This window comes from Ascidia mentula, chromosome 3, assembly GCF_947561715.1.
Source record: "Ascidia mentula chromosome 3, kaAscMent1.1, whole genome shotgun sequence".
Taxonomy (NCBI): Eukaryota; Metazoa; Chordata; class Ascidiacea; order Phlebobranchia; family Ascidiidae; genus Ascidia; species Ascidia mentula.
This window is the reverse complement of record NC_138568.1, coordinates 18,637,599-18,665,518: the sequence shown is the minus strand read 5'-3', so window position 1 is coordinate 18,665,518 and position 27,920 is coordinate 18,637,599. Positions and strand designations below refer to the sequence as shown.

General features: G+C 36.7%; 1 protein-coding gene across 1 annotated transcript; it reads left to right on the top strand.

The window, feature by feature from the left end:
* Nucleotides 1–1,703: 1,703 nt before the first annotated feature.
* LOC145896055 (cadherin EGF LAG seven-pass G-type receptor 1-like) lies at nucleotides 1,704–27,568 on the top strand. The gene is made up of 36 exons (XM_082984859.1): nucleotides 1,704–4,097; nucleotides 4,262–4,458; nucleotides 4,553–4,721; nucleotides 4,988–5,378; nucleotides 6,830–6,999; nucleotides 7,993–8,114; nucleotides 8,757–8,932; nucleotides 9,144–9,263; nucleotides 9,502–9,695; nucleotides 10,036–10,178; nucleotides 11,009–11,258; nucleotides 11,487–11,691; nucleotides 12,091–12,266; nucleotides 13,980–14,255; nucleotides 14,580–14,769; nucleotides 15,174–15,347; nucleotides 15,779–15,892; nucleotides 16,092–16,269; nucleotides 16,645–16,937; nucleotides 17,260–17,421; nucleotides 17,778–18,040; nucleotides 18,763–18,926; nucleotides 19,316–19,561; nucleotides 19,819–19,935; nucleotides 20,141–20,237; nucleotides 20,880–21,068; nucleotides 21,374–21,505; nucleotides 21,902–22,088; nucleotides 22,640–22,785; nucleotides 23,118–23,251; nucleotides 23,826–24,055; nucleotides 24,204–24,329; nucleotides 24,643–24,744; nucleotides 25,177–25,375; nucleotides 25,950–26,031; nucleotides 26,403–27,568. The coding sequence occupies exons 1-36, from the start codon at nucleotides 1,723–1,725 to the stop codon at nucleotides 26,425–26,427; spliced, it is 8,514 nt and encodes a 2,837-aa protein (XP_082840985.1). The 5' UTR covers nucleotides 1,704–1,722; the 3' UTR covers nucleotides 26,428–27,568.
* The last annotated feature ends 352 nt before the right edge of the window (nucleotides 27,569–27,920 follow it).

Genomic DNA, 27,920 nt, shown 5'->3' with positions numbered 1-27,920 from the left:
AGGAACGCCCACTTTTGGAAATCGCTGCTCTAAGGATACCGCATTTATAATCGCATGTGCAAACCCTTACACAAAAATATTTATTATGGAGTTAATTTAAAACACATTTTCACTTGCGTTTTGTCGTACAGACGCTTTTCTCAATAACGTAGGATGGTAGTTTGTCGCAATAACACTGGCGTAGATCCGTGAATTATTGGGGGTACAAGAGATATTATCGTATAATTTGAGAAACAAATCGGGGTTCCAAGCACGAAAAGGGCAAGACAGGAAAATAAATGCGGGACATACTTACTTTTCTGTTACAATAAAGTTTCGGCTATCTCTGTCACAATAATATGAACCATTGCATGGAGGCAAACGAAAAACAATGGACACATTTCCTTCAAATAATTCATCTATCCGACGAAACTGACTTTTAATTTTTGAGGGAGTAAGCACCAAACATTGAAAATTATATCTTTTTTTGAAGGGAGAGAGGAAAATCATATAATGCACCCGGCACTAAATTTTGGGTCCCATGCGTAACCCCGGGATTCCCGCCCATGCACATCAATATGATCTACGTGACTGACCAAAATAAAATATATTCTTGTCATAATTTCGCAGTGATGTCAACAGCACAATAGTCTACGTGTTGCACTTTAGTGACGACAGAAAAGTAAGAAAGCACATTTGGCAAATGTTTCTATTGCGATGTCATATAGGCTGTATTGCGCTGTATTTAATTTGTGTAAATTTACTCGAATAAATATAGGGTACAACAAAATGCATTATTCAAAATTCCGGATCATTTAAATATTTCTGTGAGCTGCAGAAAGATGGCCACTGTTTCGACCTACAATGTATCATCAGTGCAGCTTGGTGTGACTCTTAGACGGCTTTGCCGAACAATCAGCCAGGCAAAGACTAAGCTATAGCTTCCACTTTGGAATAGTTTCCGGAAAATATTGACGCTTCTCCCAAATGAAACACCAAAATCCGTCGTCCAGATGTCTTAAATTTGCATTTACCGAAAACGTCATAAATTCTGATCTTTCGTAAATTTGATAGACGTCTGGCGGAAGATGAAGTTGATTTAACTTCCGCATGGGGGCGTTAGGAAGATAAACCTATGTTATCGCCTCTTGTCTGGTAAATATACAAAAACAAACGTAATTATTGGCAGTAAACTTGCTTTGAAAACGATAGCAACCCACTGTGACTTTCCAACGTTTTATCCATTCTTTTACACTGTTTAACAAATATGGAATTAAGTTTGGAAAAAAATCGTCCTAATATTACATCAATTGAAAAAATGTACGCCTGTTTTGTAGTTTATGCAAATCTAAATTCACCATAAAACATTTTTTTAATACTTTTGGCGACTAAATACGTGGACATTACCAAAATTTATATCAGGCAGTTAATCCTACTTTTGGTTGATGATTTTTATGTTAAAAATTGTACCGGTTACCATCTAACACTTTCGCTTGTTCAGTAATAATAGGCAACCAATGAAGCGAAACCGGAGTCAGTTTTGTGTTGCGTGGGAGTCGGAAAAGTGATTTTGTTTTTGAAAGGTTGTGTTAAATTTTGCCTGTTTTCAACACGGCTGTTATGGGTTGTACTCAAAATATAGTAAAAAACGTCAGTTTTATCAAGGGTTAATATATTTTTAGGATGTTACCGCTTAACACTCTGTATAATGTTTTTTTAGATGTTATTAGGCACAGTCCAAAGATGACAGGTATTTTGCAATCAGTTTTAGTGTTTTTACTTTGTTGGACATTTTCCTTGTCGTATCATATTCAACTAAAAGACACTGTGCCCTATGGAACAACAGTTTTTAATGCAAGTATCAGAGAAGAGGGAGCTTCATATGAACTATTGGGTGACACAACACTGCCCCAAAACTGGAATTTTCCATTTGAAATAGACAAAACCAGTGGCGTTGTTTTTTATATGCCAAGAACAACTGTCAACCAAAAGAACTATAATTTACTTCTGACAGTAGTACTGCGCCCTGCTGTTATTATCACATATCCTTTAACATTTTCTTTTACACACGCTACACAAGACAATGCCATTTCCCATCAAATGTTTCTGCACTTCAACACTCCAGATAAACTTTTTGAGGAAATTTTGCAAGAGTTTGGCCCGGACAGCCGCTGTCCAAGTCTTTTTCAACCAACTTCTTTATGTCTGTGCAAAACCGACAAAAACATGTTGAAAAATCAGCACGAATATTTGGTTGAATTAATTCAAAACATTGAAGAATGTGATTTGAATGTTGTGAAGCTTCCCACCCAAACTATGGCAATAAAATCAGTCGCCCACACGGCCCCATCAATAAAAAACCTGTTGAGAAGGAAAAGAAGTACAAGGAATACAAGGAGAACTGGAATATTTTTCCGGTCAGGATATTTTGTTGCTGAGATATATGAGAACAAACCCATAAACTTCCCTGTTAAGACCATGCAGGTTTATGACAGCAATGGACCAGTTACCTCTGGAATCACCTATAATTTGCAAGCAAGAGCCCATCAAAGAAGTCTGACAATGTTTGGGATCAACCCTAATACGGGGGCTATCACAACTAAACAAATTCTTGATCGGGAAGATATGACACAGCATGAGTTTACTGTAACTGCCAACAGAGGAGATGACTTTGCTCGCTGTGTTTTGAATATCAATGTTCTTGATAAAAATGACAACTCACCAATATTTGACAAGCAAAATAACTTCAATGTTGATGTAAGAGAAAACAGTGGAAATGGAACACATTTGGCAAACCTTCGAGCTACAGACACAGACGCTAAAGAAAATGGCAGAGTCACCTACAGAATTGCTAGAAGCTACCCACCAACAAGGTCATTTGCAATCACCAGCAGTGGCAATCTTTTGGTTAATGGACCAATTGACCGTGAGCGAATACCAAGCTACAGACTCGTGGTTACAGCTGCAGATCATGGACAGCCATCCAAATCAAGCTCATTGACAGTGATTGTCACTGTGCTGGACGAAAATGATAATTACCCACAGTTCTCTGAGTCTGTGTATAGGGAAAACATAAGAGAAGATATTGATGTTAATTCATTAGTTGTTACTGTAAGTGCAACAGACAAGGATGAGGGCGCCAATGGTGCTGTCACATATGAGATGTTTGGTGGGAATAGTAGGCGTAAATTTGCGATTAACAGCAACACTGGCAGGATAACAGTTGTTGCAAAACTTGATTTTGAGGAATCGTACGAAGGGTTTGAGCTTCGAGTTCGTGCATCAGACGGAGGATCCCCACCACTACTGAACACTTCTGGTATAGTCAGGATCAGAATTGTTGATATTAACGATAATCCCCCTCAGTTTCTGAGCAAAACCTATCCTGTAACTGTGTCTGAAAACATTGGCATTGGACAGGAAATTGTGAGTGTCTTTGCTTCAGATAATGATTACAACTCAAAGGTTTCTTACTCCATTGTATCAGGATCTGTGTTACCATTCCGAATTGAAGCAGATTCTGGAAGAATAGTTGTGGCCCGGAAACTTGATTTTGAGCGAAAAAGGCAATATCGGTTTGCAGTACGAGCAACTGATAATGGTAGTCCCAGAAAATCTGATCAAACCTCTGTTATTGTAAACCTGCGTGACATCAATGACAATGCCCCATATTTCACAGTGGCTAGGTATGAAGTCCGTCTTCCGGAAAACACTAAACTTGGTACACAGATTCTTGAAATCACTGCTGAAGACCCAGATAGACAGGCCTCAAATGGTATATCTTATCACTTAATTAACGGTGACCCAGACAGAACTTTCAGTGTTAACACCCGCAATAACATTGGGTATGTCAGACTGTTACGGAAACTTGACTATAATCGCAAGAACCGCTACAAATTGACTGTAAGGGCCTCCGATGGTGAACTGAGCAACTCAACCTTTATTTACATAAATGTGAGCGATACAAATTCACATCGTCCACAGTTTGATCGAAGCACTTATGATGTTTCACTTAGTGAAGTAGTCAGTCCTGGGGAACCAGTAATTCAAGTCCATGCAAGTGATGATGATGTTGGTGACAATGCAAGGATAACATACTGTTTTACTGGAGCTGTCAGGTTGGTATTGCATTTATAAATATCATATTGTCAAATGTGGCTATGCAATTGTTATGTACTTAACCTTAGCTTAAATTAGTAGGTTTGTCATTATTTATGATGTGTATTTTTAAATAATCTATTTGTGCCATTGCATTAAACTGTTGTTTTATTTGTGTTTGCAGCAAGTTTGTCATAGATGGAGTGACTGGACAAATTCGTACCAAAGCCTACCTGGACTTCGAAGTCCAGAGCAAAATAGTGTTAACTATCAAAGCACATGACAATGGCCTGCCACAGAAGGAAGATTTCGCTGCTGTTGTCATAAACCTCCTGGATGCAAATGACAACTATCCAGTGTTTGACAAAAGATCTTACACTGGCAAGTCTAAAATAACCTGCTGTTTTTTAGCAGATTATTTTTGCAAATCAATTTATCATTTTATTAAAATTCACCATGTTATTAAATTTATCAGGCTCTGTGTCCGAGGCAAGTCAAATCTACCAGAGTGTTGTGACTGTGCATGCAACAGATCGTGATTCAGGTGAAAACAAACTTATCCACTACACTTTTGAGAAAGGTGATGACGGTGATGGGCATTTCACCATTGACAGAACAAGTGGAACCATCAGCACTGCTCAGCTGTAAGAAAAAATAATCACCAAAATGTAGTTATATTTCTTGCCATTAAAAAAGTACTTATGTATACACATTGAAAAGACATTTTCACAAATATTGTTTAATTTTTACGAAGTTTGCCAAAATGATTTTAAAATTAAAGTTAAGAAAACTCCACATGTTTCTAAATACTTTATAATATTTTACACATTTATTTTTTTAACTTGAAATTAAGTGAAATGCATGATTGTGTATTCCCACTTTGTAGTAACTATATTGCCATATCTTACAGATTGGATCGCGAGTCCATCAGTCAATACACACTAGTGGCATATGCAGTTGATGGTGGTGATCCATCGAGAAGCTCCTCAGTAACTGTCACAGTCAATGTACAAGACGTGGACGACAATCCTCCAAGGTTCCCTGAAGATGTTATGTACTTCAAAGTACCTGAAGATGTGCGACCGGAGGACATTGTTGCTCGCGTGCAGGCTGTGGACCCAGATTTGCCAGATCCACATTCCCGCATTCAATACCGTTTGGACCATGATCCGGTCATTCAGAGACAGTGGGATATTAATATGGACACCGGTGCACTCAGTACAATGCACCAACTGGACTATGAGACGAAAACAAATTATTCCATTGTGGTGATAGCCATGTCTAACGGATTAGTTAGTCAGGTATGTACATTTTTTATATACAGAAGTATATATATATATATATATATACATTGTTTGTATGACATATGCTCTATGCCGTATATATTTATATGCTTCTTGTGGAGGTTTAGTCATTTCGTGCACTTATGAAAAAAAATTACTCATAACTCATATGGAAGTGGTGCAGAAAAATGCATTTTTGTTTTGTGGTGACTTAACCATGTTTTTTGGAGGGCTTAACTATTCCTATCTGTACGGAAAAGTTATAAAAACAAATCACACCTCTTAAATGTTCCAACATAAATTTCCCTTGTCAGTGTTTTTTTAGGCTATCTCACTGTTTTTCGCTTTGTAGCTTACAAGTAAAAGCAATATTTAAGTCGGCAAACATAATTATGTTGTCTGTTGTTATCTGGATGGCTTACACATCTTCTGACTTCAAAGCGACCCAAGGAAATGTAAATGCTTTGTTGCCACATATCTTATTTGCACATGTACTTAAGCTGGGCAATATTGTTAAAGCACGCTTCTATCTTTGCTGCCAACAAAAGATCTTTACAACTCCCGATGTAATATCTTCCAGGCTTATGCTGGATACCAGTAATATTGTACAAAAACATATTTTTCGCTATGTGTCAGATTTTGAAGCCTGTGGAAATTACTATTCTAACACAATCACTTTAGTTTACCATTCATTTTATGCTAAACACCATACATTTTTTTGTAAGAAGTTGCATTTGTGTGAAATTATGGAAATATTAAGCACCACTGAAAAGCCACAGGGGTGCACTTTAAACCAAATGTGTTTGAATGACCCAATCATTTGCATCCCAACCTTTTTGGTCCCAAGCTGCATTTCTGTATTAACAGCATGGCATCAAACGTCCCACAGAGTTGTATTTGACTCATGTAAGAATGATAAGAGATTGTAAAAGCCCTGGAGTGAATTTAAACACCACCCTCTGTGTGCAGAATGCCTCGCTCTTGGGCATAAATTTGTGTGCAAAATTCTTTCCAATCCGACATCCACAAAAAGTGTGACACCACTTGCCTTGCGTTAATGATTGACCAGCATGTCAGAAAGGACAGGAGTTTGTTATGTAAACATTTGGCTCTTTATCCAATGCCCTGATGCACGACAATAGATAGCCTTTGTCAAAGTTTTGCCACTGCCACATTTAGAACCTTTAGGAAAAGTGTTTTTATTGCTTAGAAACTAAATATATACGTTGAAGTTTTGTATATGTCCATGTTTTCGTTTGATAAATTACATTGGTAGGCTTTAAAGTTTGCCAAATAGGCCACATTAATAAGAAAATGATTGGAATGTTTCAAATGTCCTACAGCATATATGTATATATATCTTTTCTTCTTTAAAGTTGATTACAGAAAAAATCAGACAAGTTTGTTACAACCACCATTTATTTAACTGTAAATCACCTTTTTTTTGACAATGTTCAATTTCTCCACAGACTACCGTCATCATTTTGGTGCAAGATTGCAATGACAATGATCCAGTGTTGAATGACTTTGAAATCATATTCAACAATTACCATACTGGTCTGAGCGACTCTTTTCCACTTGGTGTTATTGGAAAGATTCCTGCTTATGATCCTGATGTGTCAGACAAGCTAACATACAAGTGAGTTACTTTTTTATTGGAATTGTTTTAATTTCGTTCAAGTTTTGGGGATATACTATTGGACATATATTTGTATGTAGTGTATTAATATATAACACGGGTCACATCTGTATGATTTTCTGGTATATAAATTTTTTTGGGATATTTATGTTCAACAGTATTTTTTTTCTTTGTAAATAGCAAATTCTTGAAAAAATTTTCCTGAAGAAATATTTGATGTTTAATGGCTTTGGACATTTATTCAGCTATTTGAATGTAAAATTACAAGTGTGTTATTTCAACACAGTAAAGTCACAACAATGGCATTTGTAGCCCATTTTCTCGCCAGTCAATTTTCAAGTGTTGTTTATTTGAGATTGGGTGATAAGAACTGGTTATATGTTATCAGAGCATAAAAAGGTCATAAGTTGAACAGGCCCAACATACACCAATATATTTCACCATTTTCTTCAGTTCGAGTGCTTTACAAGTGGCTAGCAAGTTACCAGCTCTTAACAACCACTTTCCCCACTGTAATCCCATGCCTTACATCACAATTGCCAACTAGAGTGTGTCTAATATGTGCTAAGAGCTTGGGGCATTCAATTGACTTTGTTCACTGGTGATAGAAGCCACCCAATTAGTCATGCTAGTTTAAAGATCACAGTTTGATTCCCTTTTTTCATTTCAAAGCACAATTTCAAAGGGTGTTTTGTTTATAGAAGAAACAAACACTGCTTCCTTAGTATTCAGGGCAACCTAAATTACTGACAGTCAATTATATATATACCTAATTTTGAACAAACATTATAATATAGAAGTTTGTGAAATTTATGATAAGAAATTATAGATTGCATTATATTTATTTTTGTGCCTTGTTGTAAAGTGTAAATTTTATTATTATCTGGTTGCTTGTAAAATATGCCACTGTTACTTTTTATTGACGTTAAAATAATTCCAACATAATAGAGTCATAATTTTAAACTTCAGGTTTGAAAAGATGCTTTATTTTAGATTTCTCGCTGGAAATGATGGCAATTTACTTCTGGTGAACGAAAGCAGTGGAGAGTTACGACTCAACTCAACATTAGACAGCAACCGTCAATATTCCATCCCTATGATTGTTCAAGTGTCAGGTTACAAACTTTATATTTTCCCCCGACGCAAGCTCATTATCGTATTGAAGCTCCGGTGAAATAGACACATTATATCTACTTGCCTGCAGGGAAAATGGTTTTGGTTTTGCGACGGTACAAAATTGGGCTTTGGGATTGATGTTATCTTCATTCTCATCTAAGATTCTATCTCACGTTTTTGCCACAATTCCCAAAGATTATTTTTTTTTAATTTTCGAGTTTTTGAATGATGCATATTGCCCTATAGTAGCTGTTAAATGGGTTGTTGTTTTTCTGGGGCTGTGTAGATTTAAATTTGCTGTCATGCCAGATTTTACCAAATTCTTTAAATGTTTTATTAAATAGAACTGTGGTTGCAAAATTTGGATGTATTTTTTGAAAGAATCATTTCGAAAAATTGTGTCACACCCAACACAATACAATAACACTTCTTGTAAAGTAGTCCCACAGTTTCGAAACAATGTCGAAATTCTTAAACTAATAAATTTTTTAGTTATCAGAGCCATGAATAATTATGTGACAAGTAAATCTTTCATGTGACAAATTTTTAATTTCCCTCACAAGGGAAACTTTCGTATTTGTTTGAACAACTTGATTGATTTTATGATATGTCCTTCAACAAGGCCTTCCATTGTCTTGCAGACGGCCTGCATTCCACCATAGCAAACTGTACCTTACGAGTGACGGGGATAACAGATGAGATGCTTCAACACAGTATAACTGTTAGGATTCTGAACATGAATGCCTATACTTTTCTGTCACCTGTCATGTATAATTTCACCAATGGACTTGCCAAAATACTGAACATTTTACCATCGGTAAATATCACCTGGTTTATAAAATGAATTGTATAGGGTGATGCGTAGGCTAGGCTGCCTGAACACTATTTGTGATAATAGTGCTTGTTGGCGTTCTGTCAAATGGTTTAATGCAAATGACATTAAGTTTTTTCTGCATATATTCAACTAAGTAAAAAATATACAAAAGGCATTGCATTCATATCATTTTTATGTTGTAAATTATTTGCAGAAAATTTATATCTTCAATGTTCAAAATGATACAGATGTCACCCGGCAAGTTTTAAACGTTAGCTTTTCTGTTCGTGAAAATGATGAAACCTTCTTTTCTTCAAAGTATCTTCAAGATCAGGTTCACGATTCATTAACTTTAATATTTCGTATAACATTTTATTGTGTTAAAAGATGTTACTCCTTCCTGGGGCAACTTCAAGTCATGAACAATTTCAATCAATTTTAAACTTACAAATAGTTCAGAAAAGGACACATTTCTCTTGGCAATTTTTTGTTGGCATTGTGCATTCTTACAACCCCAGCGTGTGTAATTTGAGTAGCCCCAAGTTTGTGGCATCAGCGGTTTCTGTTTAAAGGTTTACCTGAACCGTTTGACCCTGACGAAACTAACAAGCAAAAATGTTCTCCCATTTGACGACAACATCTGTCTGCGGGAACCCTGCCAAAACTACAAGCGATGCACTTCTGTTCTCACTTTCGACAGCTCGGCCCCGTTCATTTCTTCTTCAGTTATGATATTTCGTCCAATCTATCCAGTTTACAGACTAAAGTAAGTGAGAATAAATTGGAAATGTTTCATATGAGGTCATGTCTCTAAATTAAACACCATATTTTGTATTTTAACACCATATTTTGTATTTTAATCTTATTGCAAAGTTTGATATATTCTTTTTTTGTTGTGTTGAATTGTTTAAGGTAAGCCAGGGATTTCATCCTTTATTGCACTGTGCAAATTTTACCTGCTTTGGCTCCTTGTCTGCCTCCTGCGTCTGTGGCATGTAACAAAATCACCTTCTGATTGCATTTAGTAACACAAGAATTAGGATTGTGGTTTCAGTTTAAAGCAATTTTGAAAATATTTATTTACCCTACTATGAATATGGTTGTAGATGCGAGTGCCCAATCGGTTTCACCAACGACGAAACGTGCACAGACGAAGTGGACTTGTGCTACTCGAGCCCTTGTCTGAACAGTGGAGAGTGCGTTTCTAAGGAGTCAGGCTACACTTGTAACTGCAAGCAAGGTTTTGCTGGTAAGTGAGCTGCGCTTTCAGCTACTAGTAACACTGTTTGATGTTTAACTAATGTGTTGACAAATGCCACACTCGGTGGCTTATTGAATAAATGTTTGCTAACTGGATAATTACAAGCCTGAAGACGTGTTTTCACTATAATAGTGATTTTTTTTATTTCAAAGAACTCAGTGATTTACACCATATTAAAGATACACATACATTTTAATATTTTATTTTACATTAAAAATATTATAATTTAAAACCTAAAGTACCCTAGCATTATTTATACAAGTTTTACACAGCGTTGTTAAGCCATTTAGCTTTAACGTGGAAATGGGCAGCATAATAATCAAAATGTTTTGAGGCCTAAACTCTGAATAATTTATGAGCAGCTGTTAAGGGGTTAACGAAATTCCAGCCAATGTTCCATTTAAAGTGTTTTCCGATTCAGTTTTATTGTTCAGTCTTAGCAAATGGTGTCAAAAAAATTTATAAAAGTAATTTTCCAAATGTTTGGTATTATTTATATATGTACGCACCATTACCATGATATTGATATGTATTGATAAAAAACAGTAATCAAAAAACGCATTGGGTATTTCTATAGTAAAATCTCTCCGCTTCAAAATCAAATACATTTCACTATGTCTCACAACAACTTGTCAGGAAAAAGTGGCTGATCCAGCTAGCCTGCAATGTCTGTGCTGCGAAGCCTGTAAACCTAATGACATTTCACTATAAAAGCAACCTTAGTGTCAAAATTTTTTTGTGTGTTAACAAAATAATGATTAAAGCCAGAGGTGTCATGCACAAAACATATAACCATTATCCCATGATTTAATTTCCAGGGGACAGATGTGAGGTAAACCTCAACAAGGGGCAGTGCACGGAACATTCGGCCATCTGTAGGAATGGGGGTAAATGCACTGACACAGGAGCAGAGAGTTTTAGTTGTTTCTGTGACGGAATTCTTGGAATAAGCAACCCACGCGAAGAGGCGACATCTTTATGTGCTTTGCGCTCTCGCCAGTTTCGGAAAGGAAATTTTCTCACACTGCCTGGTATCGTCAACCAGTGGCATTTCACTCTCTCCATAAGGTTTGTGGTTTTTTCGCTCATCTTCGTACAGGTTTGCATTTTGTATAGTATCATCCATTTGCAAGCTCGTTAAAATACCGTTTATGTTTCAAATTTGTTTCATTTCACATAATTTACTTTTTTAGCAAAAAATGTAGTAAGTTAGCAACAAAGTTTTAACTAGGTATTTGTATAAAAAGTAATTTGTCTTTGATGGACGTCTTTTAATAACATATCTTCATGTTGTAGTTTTTCCACAATGTCCCCGGATGGACTTTTATTTTACAATGGGCGTCTGAACCATGAACACGACTTCATGACTTTGGAATTGGTTGAAGGTCAAGCTCAGTTAAACTTTTCCACTGGCCAATTGTGGACAGTGGTGGACCCATATGTCGAGGGTGGTCTGAATGACGGACACTGGCATACTGTGCATGTACAGTACTTTAATGAGGTAGGCTAAAAATGTGGTTCCTGGACTAGTTTCAGAAAATTGGACTCTGCTGTTTTGCAAAGTGCCATAAAGTCACATGTTTTTTGACAAGTGCTCGTCGATTTGTAATTGATGTGGCCACAAAATGCATGTTTTTTGTTTTTATATTTCACTAAGTTTATGGTGCTGTCAAAAGGGTTTGCTTGGCATGTTTTTAAATCTTGGCCAAATGTATCACCAACAATACTGAGTTCACTGGCTTCACTGCCAAGCTTGCATGATACAAAAATCAAGCATGATATACATCTCTGCTTTAAACAACAATATTGTCTAAAATAATTTAAATTGGTGTGATTTTTCAGCAATACGGCAATATGTTGTGCCTACATTATAAAATAATTAAATTTATTTTCATTTCAGCCAAAACCAGGCCCTCTTCCCTATGGAGTAGTGAGTAGGTCTGGACCGTCATCGACCAAAATCGCCGTGGTAACAGTTGATCCGAAGTCATGTGACTATATGGTAGCAGCCAATTGGAATTCTACATTTGGAAGTTACAGCTGCTCCAAACAAGTGAAGCAGACTTCAGCCAAGAAGTAAGAATATATAAACACTACTAAATTGATTATCATGTATTTTAAATATTGTAAAAATGTCATTTTCAAAAAAATAGTAAAATATCAGGAAGATGTTGCTTTGTCAGTCATTTGTTACGACTGTAATTATATGTGAAATAAAGATTTTATGTTTAACCTCTGTCAAATGTGACAGTTTTATTATTGATGATACTGTTTTCAGATATATACAATATCGGACAGGTAAAAGTTTGCAACAAATTCTTTTGTCACTTATTTCATCAACCTTGGGTTTCTATATTATTTTTTATTTTAGTTTTGTATTAGCTTTAAATTACCCTTAGTTTAAGTTTTTGTTCTTTGACACTCCGAGCTGATCTTACTCTAAAACACGACCCAAAGTCTGGCAACTCAAAAGATTTCTATGCCGTGTAATTTAAGTCAAACCGGCTATTCTTCATAATCTCATGAATGGCTTTGTTCCACACATTTTCCCACCAACCACACAACACACATTGTAAACCACTTGTCACCTTAAAATCTGTGTTGTTGCTAAGTTGTTTACTGTTTTTGGTTAAGTTGTACTTACAATATTTAAGCATTATAGTTTACCTAATGACCAGATTTCAACCATTTAAAGAGTTCAAATGTGTTACCACTTTCGCTGTACAAATGTTTTTTTTGTAGGTACAGGTCCAAAAACGCAAGCCCCTTTATTATGTTGATATTAGGATGGTGTGTGACTCAACTACTATAGTAAAACATTTTACAGTCACAACCAATGATTAATTTTTCTTGAATGTGGTTAAGTTTTTGGTGAATCAGAGTTTAGAAGTTGTCTCATTTGTGGCTTGTGCACATTGTAATTATCCCTAATTTCAAATTGGAGCATTCACCTGCAAAATAATCCTCTTTAAAAACATGAAACACTTTGTTCTACATTGCCTCCAGCAATTATAGTAAATTACTACGCGGGATTTTTCTGTTGAAAACAACATAAGCATTTTTAAACATTTTTAAATTATCATTGAAAGCTTTAGTTTGGTTTCAAACATATTTAATGAAAATTGATCAACTAAACCTGTGTCATATTTTCACACAATAATATGTGCCAAGCTGTCAATATCCAATTGCCAAAACAAAGAGTTCAACATTTTTATCATTAATAAACCAATTAAGAATCAAATAAATTTTGCACATCTTTGCTTTCACAAAAATATTATCAAGTTTGTGGTATTTTCTGGCAAAACATTTGTGACTTTCTCCCAACTGATGTTTGGCAAATTTTTTATGTGGGTTTATGGCATTAGAAACCAACATTGGGTTGGTCACCGTTTACTCACATGTAAATAAACGCCCTCATAAAACCTCGAACTGTTTCCTGCTCATTTTAATGACAACCCAACTGACCCACTTTTTGTTTCCTTTTTATTTTTACTATTTTCCAGATTTTGTTTTCTTGTTTCTTTGATTTACATTTTTACTTTGATTTATTGCTTCTGTTACAATTTGGGTCCACTTTGTGATATATTTTTCTGTTTTCCAAAATATGTTGCACTTGTATTTAAACCAAGTTATAAATCCAAACCAACTATCCACTGATTACAGTTTGGTATATCAAAACATCACCTTTCCATGTTCCTCCAATTAATTGTAATTTATGCATTTATTGTTAATTTTTAGCCATTGTAAGTTATCAAATGAACAAATTCCAGTAAATTTTCTTGTGTTCAGCTCATTGGATTTGACCTCACCACTGCTGCTTGGGGGAGTCCCCGACCTCCCAGAAAAATATCAAGTCAAGTCAAAATCGTTTGAAGGTTGTTTACGCGATTTAAACATCGATGGAAAACTGATCGACCTTGGAAATTATGTCGCAAACAATGGTTCGACACCGGGCTGTTCTCCAATGAACTCAGAATGCACTGCAGGAAAATGTAACTCTGGGACCTGCGACTCTTTGTGGAACAGTTTTCGATGTTTGTGCAACGACGACAGAACTGGCAGAAGGTGAATATATGTCACCTGATGTTTGTACAAGTGGTTTCATAAAAACAGATTTACTGTCCATTTGTTAAGGTGTGCGAGTAAATATTGAGTTTTTTTAATGGGTTTGCGTCAACTTTTGCTGCTTCTGCTTCTCAACTATTTGAATCTGTTTAAATAATCTTTAGTTCAAAATAAAACGAAGATTATTTTTCTCGAAAATTTTCAATATATTTTTTTATGTTAAACTTTATTTATATCTGACAGTTGAATGCAAAATAGTGGGCATCACCATTTCACTTGTGCACCCCTAGCTTGACCAACTAAACAATGTTCGTTCCAACTCAGGTGTGAACACATGAAAAGGTTTGTGGGTCAGCTTACCGGCCGGGGTTGTCTTACCTACAACGATGTTCGAAAAATTCCCACTTTCCGGTTGCCGTGGAAACAGGACATATCCTTTCGAACCTTCCAATCGGACGCCATCATCATGCATGTTGGCGTTGGTGACAACTCCCCGATACAGATGGATGTTAAGGTGATTTGATCGTGTAAAATTCTTCTGCAGAACATTCACTGTGTAAAGTTGCTTGACCAAAGACAAAACTGACTGAAAAAATTAGTTGTAAATGACAAAAAAATTTTGTGACTATTTCAAATTACAAGTTATCATGAATAAATATAGTTGATATCACCCGACATTAGAATAATGCAATATTATCCCTCTGGTTGTCAGGCATAACATAAACCCCACATATGACAAAAGTTTTTTTAACATGCAATCAGCATTAATGAGTGAGTGAGTGCAATATTGTAAGTCAAATTTTGTTGTAGTTCTTCTTTGCCTCAGTCCACGATTCTGATTAAAATTTTGTTTCCTGTTTGATTGTTGTCGATTGTGATGTGTTCAGTTTGTTTATGAAAACCAATTTTTTTGTACAGCTTGTAAGCGGACATGTTTTCTACACGATAAAATCTGGCACTCGTCCTAGCAAACAAATTCCACTAATGAAGACCAAAGTTAACGACGGACAATGGCACAAAGTAACTGTGGATTGGAAACTTTCAAGTAATAGCGTTGTCGTGTCGGTCTATCTTGATACTTCACTCGAGCAGGTAAACAATTAGTTAAAGTTTCTCTGTGCTGTTTTAAATGTCAGACTTAATGTGGCCCATTGGGTCTTTCAGTCGCCAGTTGTTGGTACTATAGTGTTGTGTAAAGAACACTGTTTAGTATTTATACTGCAGTTAATTGTAATTTTAGTGGTAAACATTAAACATTGGTGATAGGTTAGTTTAAAAACACTCTTTGACTTTATATTAGGATGGACCATTGACCTAATTGTAAAGTGTTTGATAATTTTTGGCCCGTTGGTCAAAATGCTTGCCATTACCATTATAATATTGTACATGTGCAGACGTGCAGTCAAGGCTTTTTTTTCAAAAACGTATTTTGAAGAAAATTTTGTGCAAGTTTTTTCTGTGAAAAACAATTTTTGAAATAAGCAAAAGTTTTTTGACGAATCGTTTGTAACTTTTTGTACCAGGGGAGGACAGAGTTTGACAAAAAGTACCTGACAACCTTACAAGTGACTGCCGTGCACGTTGGTGGAAAGTTTGTACAAAACAGAGTCCAACAACCTTTTAACGGTTGCTTCCAGGTATAAATACTTTTTAATCTGCTTTAGGAAAAGGATTCTTTTTGAACATTTGCAAAACAAGAAAAACTTTGTTGTTTATTCTTGTGTGGATTTAAGTTTAATGGATTTTAAATTGATTATAAAAATCCATGACTTTGTGCAACTAAGTTTTTGTACTGTGAAAAGGTTTGTAATGCAATCAATTTTCCCTTTTTTGCAGAACATTCAGTTGGGGTCGACTTCACCACATTTCATCCAAACTAACAAGTTCACCTCTCGAGGTGGGGCTCAATTGACCCATAACTGCAGGGACCCAGAATCCTGTGCAGCTCAACATTGTCCGAGAAACAGTCGTTGTATGGGTGAATGGGTTCGACCAAAGTGTGAATGTGACCAAGGTAAAGCACTTTACATTTTTGACGAAACAAAAAAAACTGTGCTTATGGTTGTGTCATGAATATGTGAATATAAATTTTGGTCAAATGTGTTATCAACTCGTTGTGTAAGTACTGCCAAAAACCAAACCTAAATCACAAGTTTTAATTTGAGTTTCCCATTCATAACAAAACTGTATTTTGTGGAGCTGTGCAAGTCCAATTTCATGCAATAGAGAACTGGAATAACTTTCCAGTAGACATTAAGTAGTTGCTGCCCCACTGCCATGGTTAAAACATTTTGTTTAATTGTCTCTCTTTTATCAACTTTTAATTCTTGTTTTAAGTTAAAGTAAACAAAATATTGCTGCTAATATTACATAAATATTGTTATTCCAGGTTATGTTGGTGACCAATGTACATCAATCTGTGACCTAAACGTCTGCAAAAATGGTGGCACGTGCAAGTTAACGTTCTCATCAGTATCTGCCACCCTAGACCCAACCAGCATGCCACACAACTACTTGTGCCAGTGTCCCAAAGGTTTCACTGGTAGTAGTTGTGAAAGGGAGTATACGGAGTCATGTCCTTCAGGCTGGTTTGGAAGCAAGTTGTGCGCTCCATGCAATTGCTCCACTGCCAAAAACTATGATGTGAATTGTGACACGGATACTGGGGAATGCAAATGCAAGGTGGGTTACCTACTAAAACTCTTGAAATGTAAAGATGAGTTGGTTTTTTGTGGGTATAATATTTATTCTCTAATAATGTTAATACATTCATTCATATTTACTTTGTCATGTAATAATGCCAATAACAATTGTTGTGTTTTGAATTTAATTCCAGCTAAATTGGCTTAAAATAAGTATATAAATATGGTTTTGCATTTGATTTTTGTGTATTTAATCTGGAATCCTTTTTGTTGCCATTTGAAAAACAAAATTTTCATGTTGTCCGGCTTGGTCTGTGACATAAATATTTTTAATTATCTCAAATGACGTCTCTTTTTTGCAGAAACATCACTATTATGCTGCCGACAGGGATGTGTGTCTACCTTGTAAATGTTATCCACCCGGTTCAAAGAGTTTGCAATGCAACACAAACACTGGGCAGTGTCAGTGCAACTCTGGTATCACAGGCAGACAGTGCAGCAAGTGTGCATATGAGTTTGCAGAGGTAAATATAAATTGTCGTTATAATTTTAACATCACATGAAATCCGTTGTTGTTATTTTCGTGTTAAAATATTTATTTATTTTCATTTTAAACTGGAACAGGTTGTGAATTGCACTTATAACCAAGTTCTATTGTACATGTTGCAAAATGTATTAAAATGACAACTTTACCACATATTAATATGACTTGAAAAATAACCAAGGGGATTGTTTGAAATAACTGAGTATGCCACATTTCCAAGTGTTACGTCACTGTAGTAGGTATTGTTTTTATGCCATATGCTTTAACTAAGTTATTCGACACTGCTTTGGAAAAAATAAAATTACAATACAACTTACCTCGTTTGTTTACACAAAGATCATCAACGGGGCCTGCAAAGTCCTTCACAACGAATGCCCTCTGTCGCTCGACAGCGACATCGTGTGGCCACGTACGTGGAAAAACCGGCGACAAACGATGTTGTGTCCGGATGGCGCCGTTGGAACCGCGAGTCGATTGTGCGACGAAAAAAAGAGTTGGCTGAAACCGGATTTATCGAATTGTACCGGAAACGATTTCCACAAATTCGCCGTCGTCCTGGACCAGATGAAATCAAATCGGACGCAACTCAACAAGGAAAGGTCGGTTTTTGAAAACGTCCGTGTTGGACAAAGTGTGTTCATTTTCACATCGGGTGAACGGTACGAAGTTTGCAAATAGCTATATCGGTTTTCATGGGTGAAGTGCTGGTGTTTACTTCCGCGTTGAAAAGTGTTTAGTTTGACTTAATAGGTCGCCTACATTAAACAGATCGAATAAAAGTGCTGAGAAAGTTGATAGTGACTTTCCTGCTTCCGTATATAACTTCAGGCTTATTTTTAATCTCTAACGTTTCGGGCGATTTTAGTCAAATATATTGTGTGCTAATTTGTTGCCAATGCCAGTTATTATGCTGATTCAACTTAAAAGAAATGTGATTACCAGTAGCGCAGTATCTACAAATCGGTTTAATAACGACCGAAACGTCGACCACACTAACTGTTTGTCAGAAGAGCAAACATATTATATCTTTGACTAATTATCACATTGAGCAACTATAGACAGGGTTACCATCAGGACTTAATTAAAAGCACGCTGACGGCGGCAGGATGATCACCTTTCTAATTTTTAAATTTGTGTTAGCCCGGAATAAATAACACAACATCACTAATAAGCCGTAAATGATAAAAAAAAAATACTTAGCCCAAAGCACGCTTGTACTTTCTGAGACACAATTTGAAAAAAATAATCACAAATCCTAAAAGTAAGCACGGTATAGCAACCCTGGACCTTGTTACATTAATTTATTTTACTCGCTGTCCAGGTCGATCCAGTTGAGTGAGGAAGTTAGCAAAGCAATGGAGGAAAACCCTGTGGTTTATGAGAAGGACGTGATGAACACCTACCAAGTAATAAGAGAACTTCTGGATTTCGAAAGTCAACAATCAGATTACAAATTGGCGAGTTCGGCTGATTCTTCTTTCACAGGTGAGAAAACAGTGTTTCACAAAAAAAATTGACTTTAAGGTTTTTATAAAATTAGGGGAAATTACGTTTTTTTTTACTTTCGCTCGGTTCCTCAACACAAACGTTACGTTGCAATTTCAAATTGAATAAAGAGACTGAAAAATTGACGGGAAAGATTTTATTGGGCTGTTGTTTGTACTGGATGTGTTTTTCCTTCGTTAACAATTATGCCGTAATTAATTAGTTTTGCAATTTCTCAAAAACTCATAATCTTAAAAAATGCAGCGAAGATTATTGCAGACTTGTACGAATCGTTTGCACAATGTGTTAATCATCAATTCCACAGCTTTGTGTTTCACTTTCAACATATTTTATTTGATTTGTCAACGCGTATCTTTCTCCGTTTTCAGCAAATCTCGTTCAAGCGACTTCGAGATTGTTGAACAACAACACGCACGGCTTTTGGCCGATCGAAACCAACCGAAGTCACTCGGGATTAACTGAACAAAACCTTTCGGCGCCGTTTCTCATTCAATCATGGGAGAAATACACGAGCACATTTCTAGAGAACGTTAACAAAATCCACTACGATTCTTACGTCACTGATTCAACCAATGTCAACGCCATGGTCAAGAAGCTGCCATCTAGCGGCAATGGTATGTTACTTTGTCAGTATGGGTTTAAAAGCGACCCCACCTTTTCCCATATTTTCGGGGTTTGTACATTTTCTGGTGTTGGTTGTGTGATGTACCTGTCTCATTACCCTGGGGAAGCCTTGTTGGATCAATAAGGAAGCCTTGCAGCGGTCAATAAAGTTTTTTTAACGTGCCAGAAGAACAGACTATTAAAATATAATATGCCCTGCAGCAAAAGAAACATTATATTTGTTAACTTGGTTGCTTGTTTTTTGTAGATTACGTGTACGAAGAAGCAGACGGAAGTGGAAACCAGCAACTGGTTATGGTTAAACTTCCCAAGTATCTTTTCCGACCCTCGAAACAAAGTGCTTACTCAAATCAAGGAGTTGGAGGTGAAAAGAGAGTTTCTTAAAACAACATTTGGATAAATTTACACAACCTTTACTCTGTATTTCAATTTGCATTGAAGCTAGAGAACTGTATGTTTTTTTAATGCATTTTTAATTCTTAGTTTTTTGTTGCATTGATATTACAAACCTATATGCACCCAAAAATACGTTTATGGTGACAAATAACTTCAATTACAACTTGTTGCAGTTGAGAAACCCGTGGTTGGAATTATTACATTCAAGAACATTGAAGATTTGTTACCGAAGAAATTTGAGGCCGACAGAACGTTCCGAATCCCTAAACAGTAAGTCGTCCTATATTCTGTAACACGTCGAACCAACCTTTAAGTCTTGTTCCCACCGTTTCATGTAATTAAGTCCACTGCATAAAAACATGTAATTTGTTGACACCGGGTTTCGAACTCACGTTCTTCAGGTCACGAATTCTTATCAGGTTTATCTACATGTGTTAATCAAATGGTAACCAACCAGGTGTTGTTTATAACCTTTAGGGTGATCTGGGTTATTCTTTGTATTCCCCTCTGGTAATTTTTCACCATGCGTTTGTCGGTAATATAATTTCATATCGACGACACAAATGTTTCTTACGATTAAAAACCCTCCGGCTAGAATCAGATGGAAAGGGTGATTGTAGCATTCGTGGCGGTCGCTGATTGGTTTGCAGCCATTGGATGCCGCAACATCGTTGAAAAATTCGCTGACGTACCTTAAGCCAAAAAATGTTTGTAAACCACTGGTTTTGATCGCAATTTTAAACGTTCATTGACTTTTTTTCATCACTCAGACAATATTTCAACTGGGTGAACAGGGACACCTAGTAGCAGACCATTTACACAACTATTTGTTTGATTTCATCAAATTTTCTTAAATTTTTAAATGTGTTTTCACGTTGGCGACGTTAAGTATTGATGACGTTGTCATTTCAGGCCAATGATAAACAGCTATCTGGTGACTGTTCAAGTGTTCGCTAACAATGGAGCAGATAGTGACGAAACAAAGGGAAGGGACGGCCCCGCACTTGTTCATAAACTCGACGAACCGGTGGATATTACGTTTAAACTTCTCAATCCTAAAGCGGTCGAACCACAATGCGTGTATTGGAACTACACAGCAAGGTACCTGACCTGCTTTCTGTTACATTCAATTCCTCTTGTAAAACATACACAAAGTGCCCAGGCACCTATTTTGTAAGTGATGTTGCTTTGTCTGGTCAGTACGTATTTTGAGCGTAAAGTTTTATTGCGACACAAATTTGGAATTAGTTTTTTGGTAAACGTGTTTCCGCTTCTAAACTGGCAAATAACCTCCAATTCAAACATGCGTGTTTTTATGTTCGTTTCAATACGCTAGCTTAAATATCATCTGTCTGCGAAATTTGTTTATTTTCTTGTGTGTAAACCCCACGTTTATTACGTCACAGAGGCACAGGTTCGGCAGCGGGCGGTTGGTCACAACGTGGGTGTTCTAGAATTTATTACAATGCCACCCACACCACGTGTTCGTGCGACCATCTTACGTCATTCGCTGTCATCACTGACGAAGAAATAACCAGGTATCAGATAACTGTTTTACTTGCGTATGTTTTGTAAAAGATTCTTGAGGAAAAAATCTCATTGTTTAATGGTTTCTTCCATTTGACGAAATAAATTTTAACTCTTGGCTCCAAAATAAATTATCGAAATTTTAAATTTGTAAATGTTACCTAAAAAATAATTCTTTCTCTGATTGGCACTCTTTTGTAAAAGACAAAAAATAGAGTAGCGAATAAAATTGTTGATACGGGTGTAACTTGCGTTAATTAGGCGTGAAAGTAAAACAATTGCCGTGTATTGCCTTCAGTAGAAACAAATATGTCACTCTAAAAACTGTTAAGTAAGGTGAACACCATAGCATGCTATATACAGAGATGTCGATGTGTTTGAGTTTTTAACACAAATATTTCTTGCAGTGTCCTCTCCCTCCTCCCAGTCAAGGTTACCATGGTGATAACGATATCAGCGTCACTAGCGTTCCTCTTCGCGTCGATAGCGGCATCCATGTTTTTGAGGGATGTAAAATCAATACGGGCTCTGATCAACAGAAACCTGGCTATCGCCTTATTTCTCACCAGTCTGTTGTTCCTGATTGGAATACAGGTAAGTTTTTGCGTTTAAACGGAGTTTTTCGGTCTATCACGGTGGTTCTCAAACTTTACGACACTTTCGACATATTAATTATCAATCTGCCAGGGCATTTTTTCCCATATTTACAATAGCCAGTCACGGAAGGCTAACTAAACTTGTTTTTTTGCCTACCGAAAGCAAAAAAAAAATGTTTAAATTGTTTGTACTAAACTATATTTTGAATTTGTAACTAAACTACAAACTGATGGGTTTTTGTTGATGCAAATATCCAATTTAAGCTTCGAAAAATAGTGGCGTTGACATTAAAAGGTAGGCCATCGATAAATAGGTCATGTTTGGTATAACGAAACTGTACAAATACTCAAGTTATTTAACCATAACCTAGCGTAAGCGTTTGCCTAGCCCTAGACCGTAATTTTTCTGCTCTAAAAACATTTCTTGCGTCGCTAAGAAAGTAAAAACAATTAAAATATAGAGTTTCGAAATTACGATTTAGTTGGTTTATTGGTGGTTCTTCATCGTACCTTGTGAACTCAGCCCTTAACCTTTCGCAATTTTTGCAGCAAACCTCGAACATCTACTTGTGTATGACGATAGCAGTCCTTCTCCACTTTCTCCTCATGTCTACGTTCTCCTGGATATTTGTGGACGGGGTCCATCTTTACCGAGTTCTTACCGAGAAACGAGATGTGAATAGTGGGAAAATGAGGTACAACATACAAAAAATTAAATAACTCAGTCAGTGTGTAGTCTGTTACGTCATCATCAGAATGTGAGATTGATATCACAAACGAACCGAAACGAATTGGTTTTAACAGGAATGCGTTGAAATACTGGCAATTTTCTTAATTACCAAATCATATATGTAAAAGTGTGTGCAGTAAAGTACTCTTCGATTGAAATGCTCGTGAAAAATTAACCTCAAAATTACGTAGTGCAAATATTACAAGATCTCGTTTCTAAACCATTCAGTTAAGTTATTGAAAGCAAGCAATCGGATATAACAAAACAAGAGTTTAATGCGGAAAATGTTATTTGTAGGGTTTACTATCTTCTTGGGTGGGTTGTACCAGCTATTATAACCGCTCTATCTGTTGGCTTGGAGGCAAAAGGTTACGGAAATTCACTGTTTTGTTGGATCTCGTTCGATGACTTTCTCATTTGGAGCATCGCAGGTACGCGAAAATATTTCGTGTTTACGGAAATATTTTTGATGTAATGTTTCGTTTTCAACCGTGATATCGTAATAATTTCTTATTTCTGGGTGCAATTTCCACGCTATAGCAAAGTCAGGGTTAATATGCTCATCATTATGAGCAATCTCAGCCCTGTTTACTGTTATGTCTCTGCAATCGCTTGCCCGATTTTCTATCCCGTCTGCTTATGTCATAAACCGATTCAACATTTCAGATATTTTGAACCGCAATTTTAATGCTGTGTTCCGATATACGTGTCTAAAGGTACATTTGTGCAAATTTGTTAAATAAACGATAAGCAATGTGGAGCCAATGATATGAATAGTGTATAAGCTGCAGACTCCAGCTGCACTGACGAGACCTTTTAGGTCGAAACAGTGGCCATCTGTCTGCAGCTTATACACAATATTTAAATAAACAGTGTAAACGAAATAGAAAAGCCAAAGCTAATATGCCAATCACCATAAACACCTTTCAAACACTGCTGTCATCGGTGCTGTGAACTTTGGCTTTTCGTATTCTTCATCCACTAAATCTTCCGTAATTGTTCCAGGGCCAGCCATCCTCTGCTGCGGAGGATTTTTCGCCCTCTTCTTCCTCTCCGGGCAGGCTTACCTCTCATCGAAGAGTGCATCCATGAAGAGAGAGGAGATTCTGCATGATATGAGATGTTCGTTCATATTGGCTCCGCTCATAGCCTCAACATGGGCTTTCGCCATGTTCGCAGTCAACTACAATCAGTCCCTGTATTGCTACGTGTTCTGCGCTCTCTGTCTAATACAGGTTGGTAAAAACATTTTTTTTAATAATTTGTTGCTTTTATTATTTGAATAAATTTTTGTTTAAATTCTGTAAAATGTGAACATTTGTTTCAATAAAGTTTTGAATGTATATTAAATTCTCTACAATATGTATAATTATTACGTCACAGAGCGTGTTGGTGTTCGTGTTTCATTGTCTGTTGAACCAAGAAATGAAACGAGCTTATCGAAAATACAAACAGAGATCTTTTAAATCGAGAGATATGAACAGTACCAGACAACAGCTGTTGAACAGAGTAAGTCTTGCATACCTCACCATAATTAAAACAATACAATTTTCATATTAAGCTAACTGGCAAGTTACACCTACATATAAAATTAACTGGGGAGTTTTTTGGGGATTTTTTAAGATTAGCCTTTTTACATCTTACGTGACAAACCCATGTTCTACAATGGCAAAAGTTTTCCACATACAGCATTTATTTATAAACCAAGTAAATGTTTCAAAAACTACAGCTGTCAAAAATAAACTATTATGTTTTCACTATACATTTTATCTACCTCTGGTTTCGTATTAGAGAATCTTAACACTTGATTGTTTATTCGCAGTCGATTGGTCGCACGCCGGATTCATCAGTGCGTGGCGGATTGCCACGGTTCGATAATTCCACGTCAGAATCACTTACGATGAATCACGTGACACCGCGCAAGGTGGGGATTTAGAAACGTTGTGTTTGTTTTTTACTTGTGGGCCAAACGATTCCCAGCATCGCGTATCTCGGATCAACGGCCGTTAAGAAGCTTTCTTTATTACTGTGTACATGAAAATGTAAAATAATTGTCTTCCAACCAATGCCTTACAGTGGTGATGGATACAGCTTTTGTTGTTGGATATTGCAGCTAATAATATTGTAATTTATAATAGAACTGATTTCTGGGGAAAATTAACGTAGTTTATATGTCCCAAGTTTCATCTGTCATATACAGAAACACTTCATCAGGGTTTACACTGCGATTCAAACCCAATACCACGTAACATTCGAAGGCACAAAAAGAAAAAAGGGGGGGCACGCTAACACCCCTTGCGATATCACGTGATATTGTAGCTTTGAAATTTATCTCACTCAAAAATCTCCATTCTAGCGAACGCCCACCTTTGATTCGCTCGACAACAGCGACTCCGATGCGTCAGACGGTAGCTATGACAACGACGACACGGCTTCGAACAGTTCCATGTCGCTCGCGTCCAGTAGTTGTGACGACGAGGTCGACATGAACACGTTACAGAACATCAGGAACACGAGGCCCAACAGTAACCACGTATCAAATCACACGTCAACAGGTATAAGTTGTTTGTTGATTGAAACTTGTTTTTATTTTGGGTTGATGATATTTCTGTTGTGAAATAGTTCACAAAAAAACGATGGTTGGGGTATTTTGTGTAGAGTTTATGAAACTCCTGGTATTTTTTTAGTCCTTTTTTATCACCAACACTTCATGAAATGTGCAATTTATTCCGATTGCCGATTAAACTTATCAGTTCTCCAACTGGTAAACTGAGTTTGATCCGAATTTAACGTGCACTTTGTACACAATCATAATCCAGGACATTTTCAATGCATTTTGCAAAGTTTGCTTGATATCACACGATGTAGAGGTGGAAGCAATGTATCAAGGACAAACACAACCAACATAACCTTGATATTTGTTCAAGCTAGTTATAATACGGCGAGATATTTGTTATTTATTAACGAGACATTGGACTTCTGACTCGACACATGTTGTGTCTTTCTGATGCACTTTGTCTTCATTTCAAAAACCCTGATCCCTGTTTACCTTTCACACGTCACAATCCTCTTTATTACAACCGGCGTTCTACATTGTTGCGTAACAACGCGTGCATTCTTTGTTGCCAGGTAACGGGAGTTCGCGAACGGGTCAGATGAGCGCATCCCGCGTCAAATTCCGCTCGAATCAAAGCGAGGAAAGTTTGTCGAAGTAAGTTGACGATGTTGTTGATAATCACAAGGTCGTGGGTTCGAGTCCCGCTTTGGGACAGAAGCGACTTTAAAGTGTGAAAAATCGTAAAATCAGTTGCCATCTTGTGGTAACGCATGTCAGAATCAATGCGTTCGTGGCACATTCTTCTATGTATATTTCTCATTAATTGTAAAAATCATGACTGGGCTTGCAACGATTTTAGAGCTAAATCGTTGCTACGTCATCAACACGAAGGCAACCGCTGAGTTGTGCAAAATGCTACTGAAGAATGTAACAGAAAGCCATAAAACAAGCGTCCATCGTTGCAGACTATTTGCCTAAGCTGTGTTGAATACTTCTTTTTTATCAAACACTTCTAAACATTTCAGCCGAAGCGACGAAACAGAATTCTGAACGCCACTTCAACCGAGCCAATAGAAGCCTAAAAAATCATAAAATGGTAAAGCCGGCCACCCGAGGCGCAAGAGTGCAGTTAGATAGCCAGTAGATATGTAATGAAGCCCGAGGAAAACCAACGGAATTCAAGGCTTGAAAGAAGCGGACCAAGTTTCTCAACCAATTTTATTCACTGCTGGTTACGTTGCAAACATATGCAGTTCTTCAAGCTGTCGCTCGATCCTGTAATTTTTATACTTTTTAGAGCGTTTTTTCGCCATTTATGAATCGAAAGTCGTAATCAGAGCAACTTTTTGCATCCAACCATGTTTTACTATTTTTTCTACGAGGTTCAATGTGACTTTGTTAGTTGGTTACCCTCTCGCCACGTACTATACAGAACCTTCATTTAAAGTTGTTGCTGACCAAAGAAATTACCGGTTTTTGCTTACCGTGTATTTATGCTTGGTAAAGCACTTTTTATGTGTTTGCATGGAAATTGCTTTATTTCATCTGCTTGTCATTTGCACGGCTTCAAAACATTTGTTTGCTTCACCGTCAAGCTCGAAATTATAACCAACAAGGTTGAAAATGAATCCAGCTCAATTGCGAATTCTTTTAATCATTATGATCGACTCAAATTATTTCCTGCTGTATTTTTTGTGGAGTACTTGATGATGCGAACATAAAATTCAACATTTTAGTAACCTTTTTCTCTATTTTTGATACATGTTAAAGAGTGTTCAAGCCTTTCAAAACATGCACTGTTCACCGCTGTACCAAATCTAAGGCCTTTTTGGTCTTTTGTTTTATGTCGGGGTGTTGTTTATGACGTCACAATTTGCCTATCGTCGTCGCAAAGCGCGTCGTTGGTGGAAACTATTTCAGTTCACACCTTTTCGTGTTTCTTCATCGGCGTTTTTGCTCTATGACGTCACTATACCTACCTTTGACACACTTGTGAGTTACTGCGTTCTTTTACCATTTATCACGGTTGTGACGTAATAACGTCCGTTTTTATTCGTCAAAATGTGCTTTGCTTTTTTTGTTGGACGCGCTTTTTTACATTCTTCGGTGCTCTGTAGCTTTTTCAACGTGTAACGTTTTCTACGTGTTGTAAATTGTTTCAGTGGGTAGTTGTCTGACTGACGTCATGTCAAACACGAATAAATATGTTTTTTTGTAAAGTTTTTGTTTTTGGGGAGTAAGTTTATCCTTTAGATGAAATTTCATCTGATTGTAGACACTGGTAAAGGTAACTTGGTGCATTGTAGAAGCATAAATAAGGTCCAGATTCAACGCTGGCAAATAGATAAAAATCAAACACGACTTTATTCACAAAATATTGGATTTCTAACATAAATGTGCAATTAGACGTCGACGCAAAACGCACAAGTACGAAGGACTTTTCAGAGCAAAGCCCAACGTGATAAAGGCGGAAGTCAACACATGGTGCAGCAGTACTTACAGAAAGTCATAAACATGACACTGGCACGGCGCATTGAAATGGA

Coding starts and splice junctions, on each gene's coding strand:
- LOC145896055 (XM_082984859.1), top strand. CDS start 1,723: ATGACAGGTATTTTGCAATCAGTTTTAGTGTTTTTACTTTGTTGGACA. Junction 4,722..4,987: donor ACCATCAGCACTGCTCAGCT/GTAAGAAAAAAT, acceptor CATATCTTACAG/ATTGGATCGCGAGTCCATCA. Junction 24,056..24,203: donor GCGCTCTCTGTCTAATACAG/GTTGGTAAAAAC, acceptor ATTACGTCACAG/AGCGTGTTGGTGTTCGTGTT.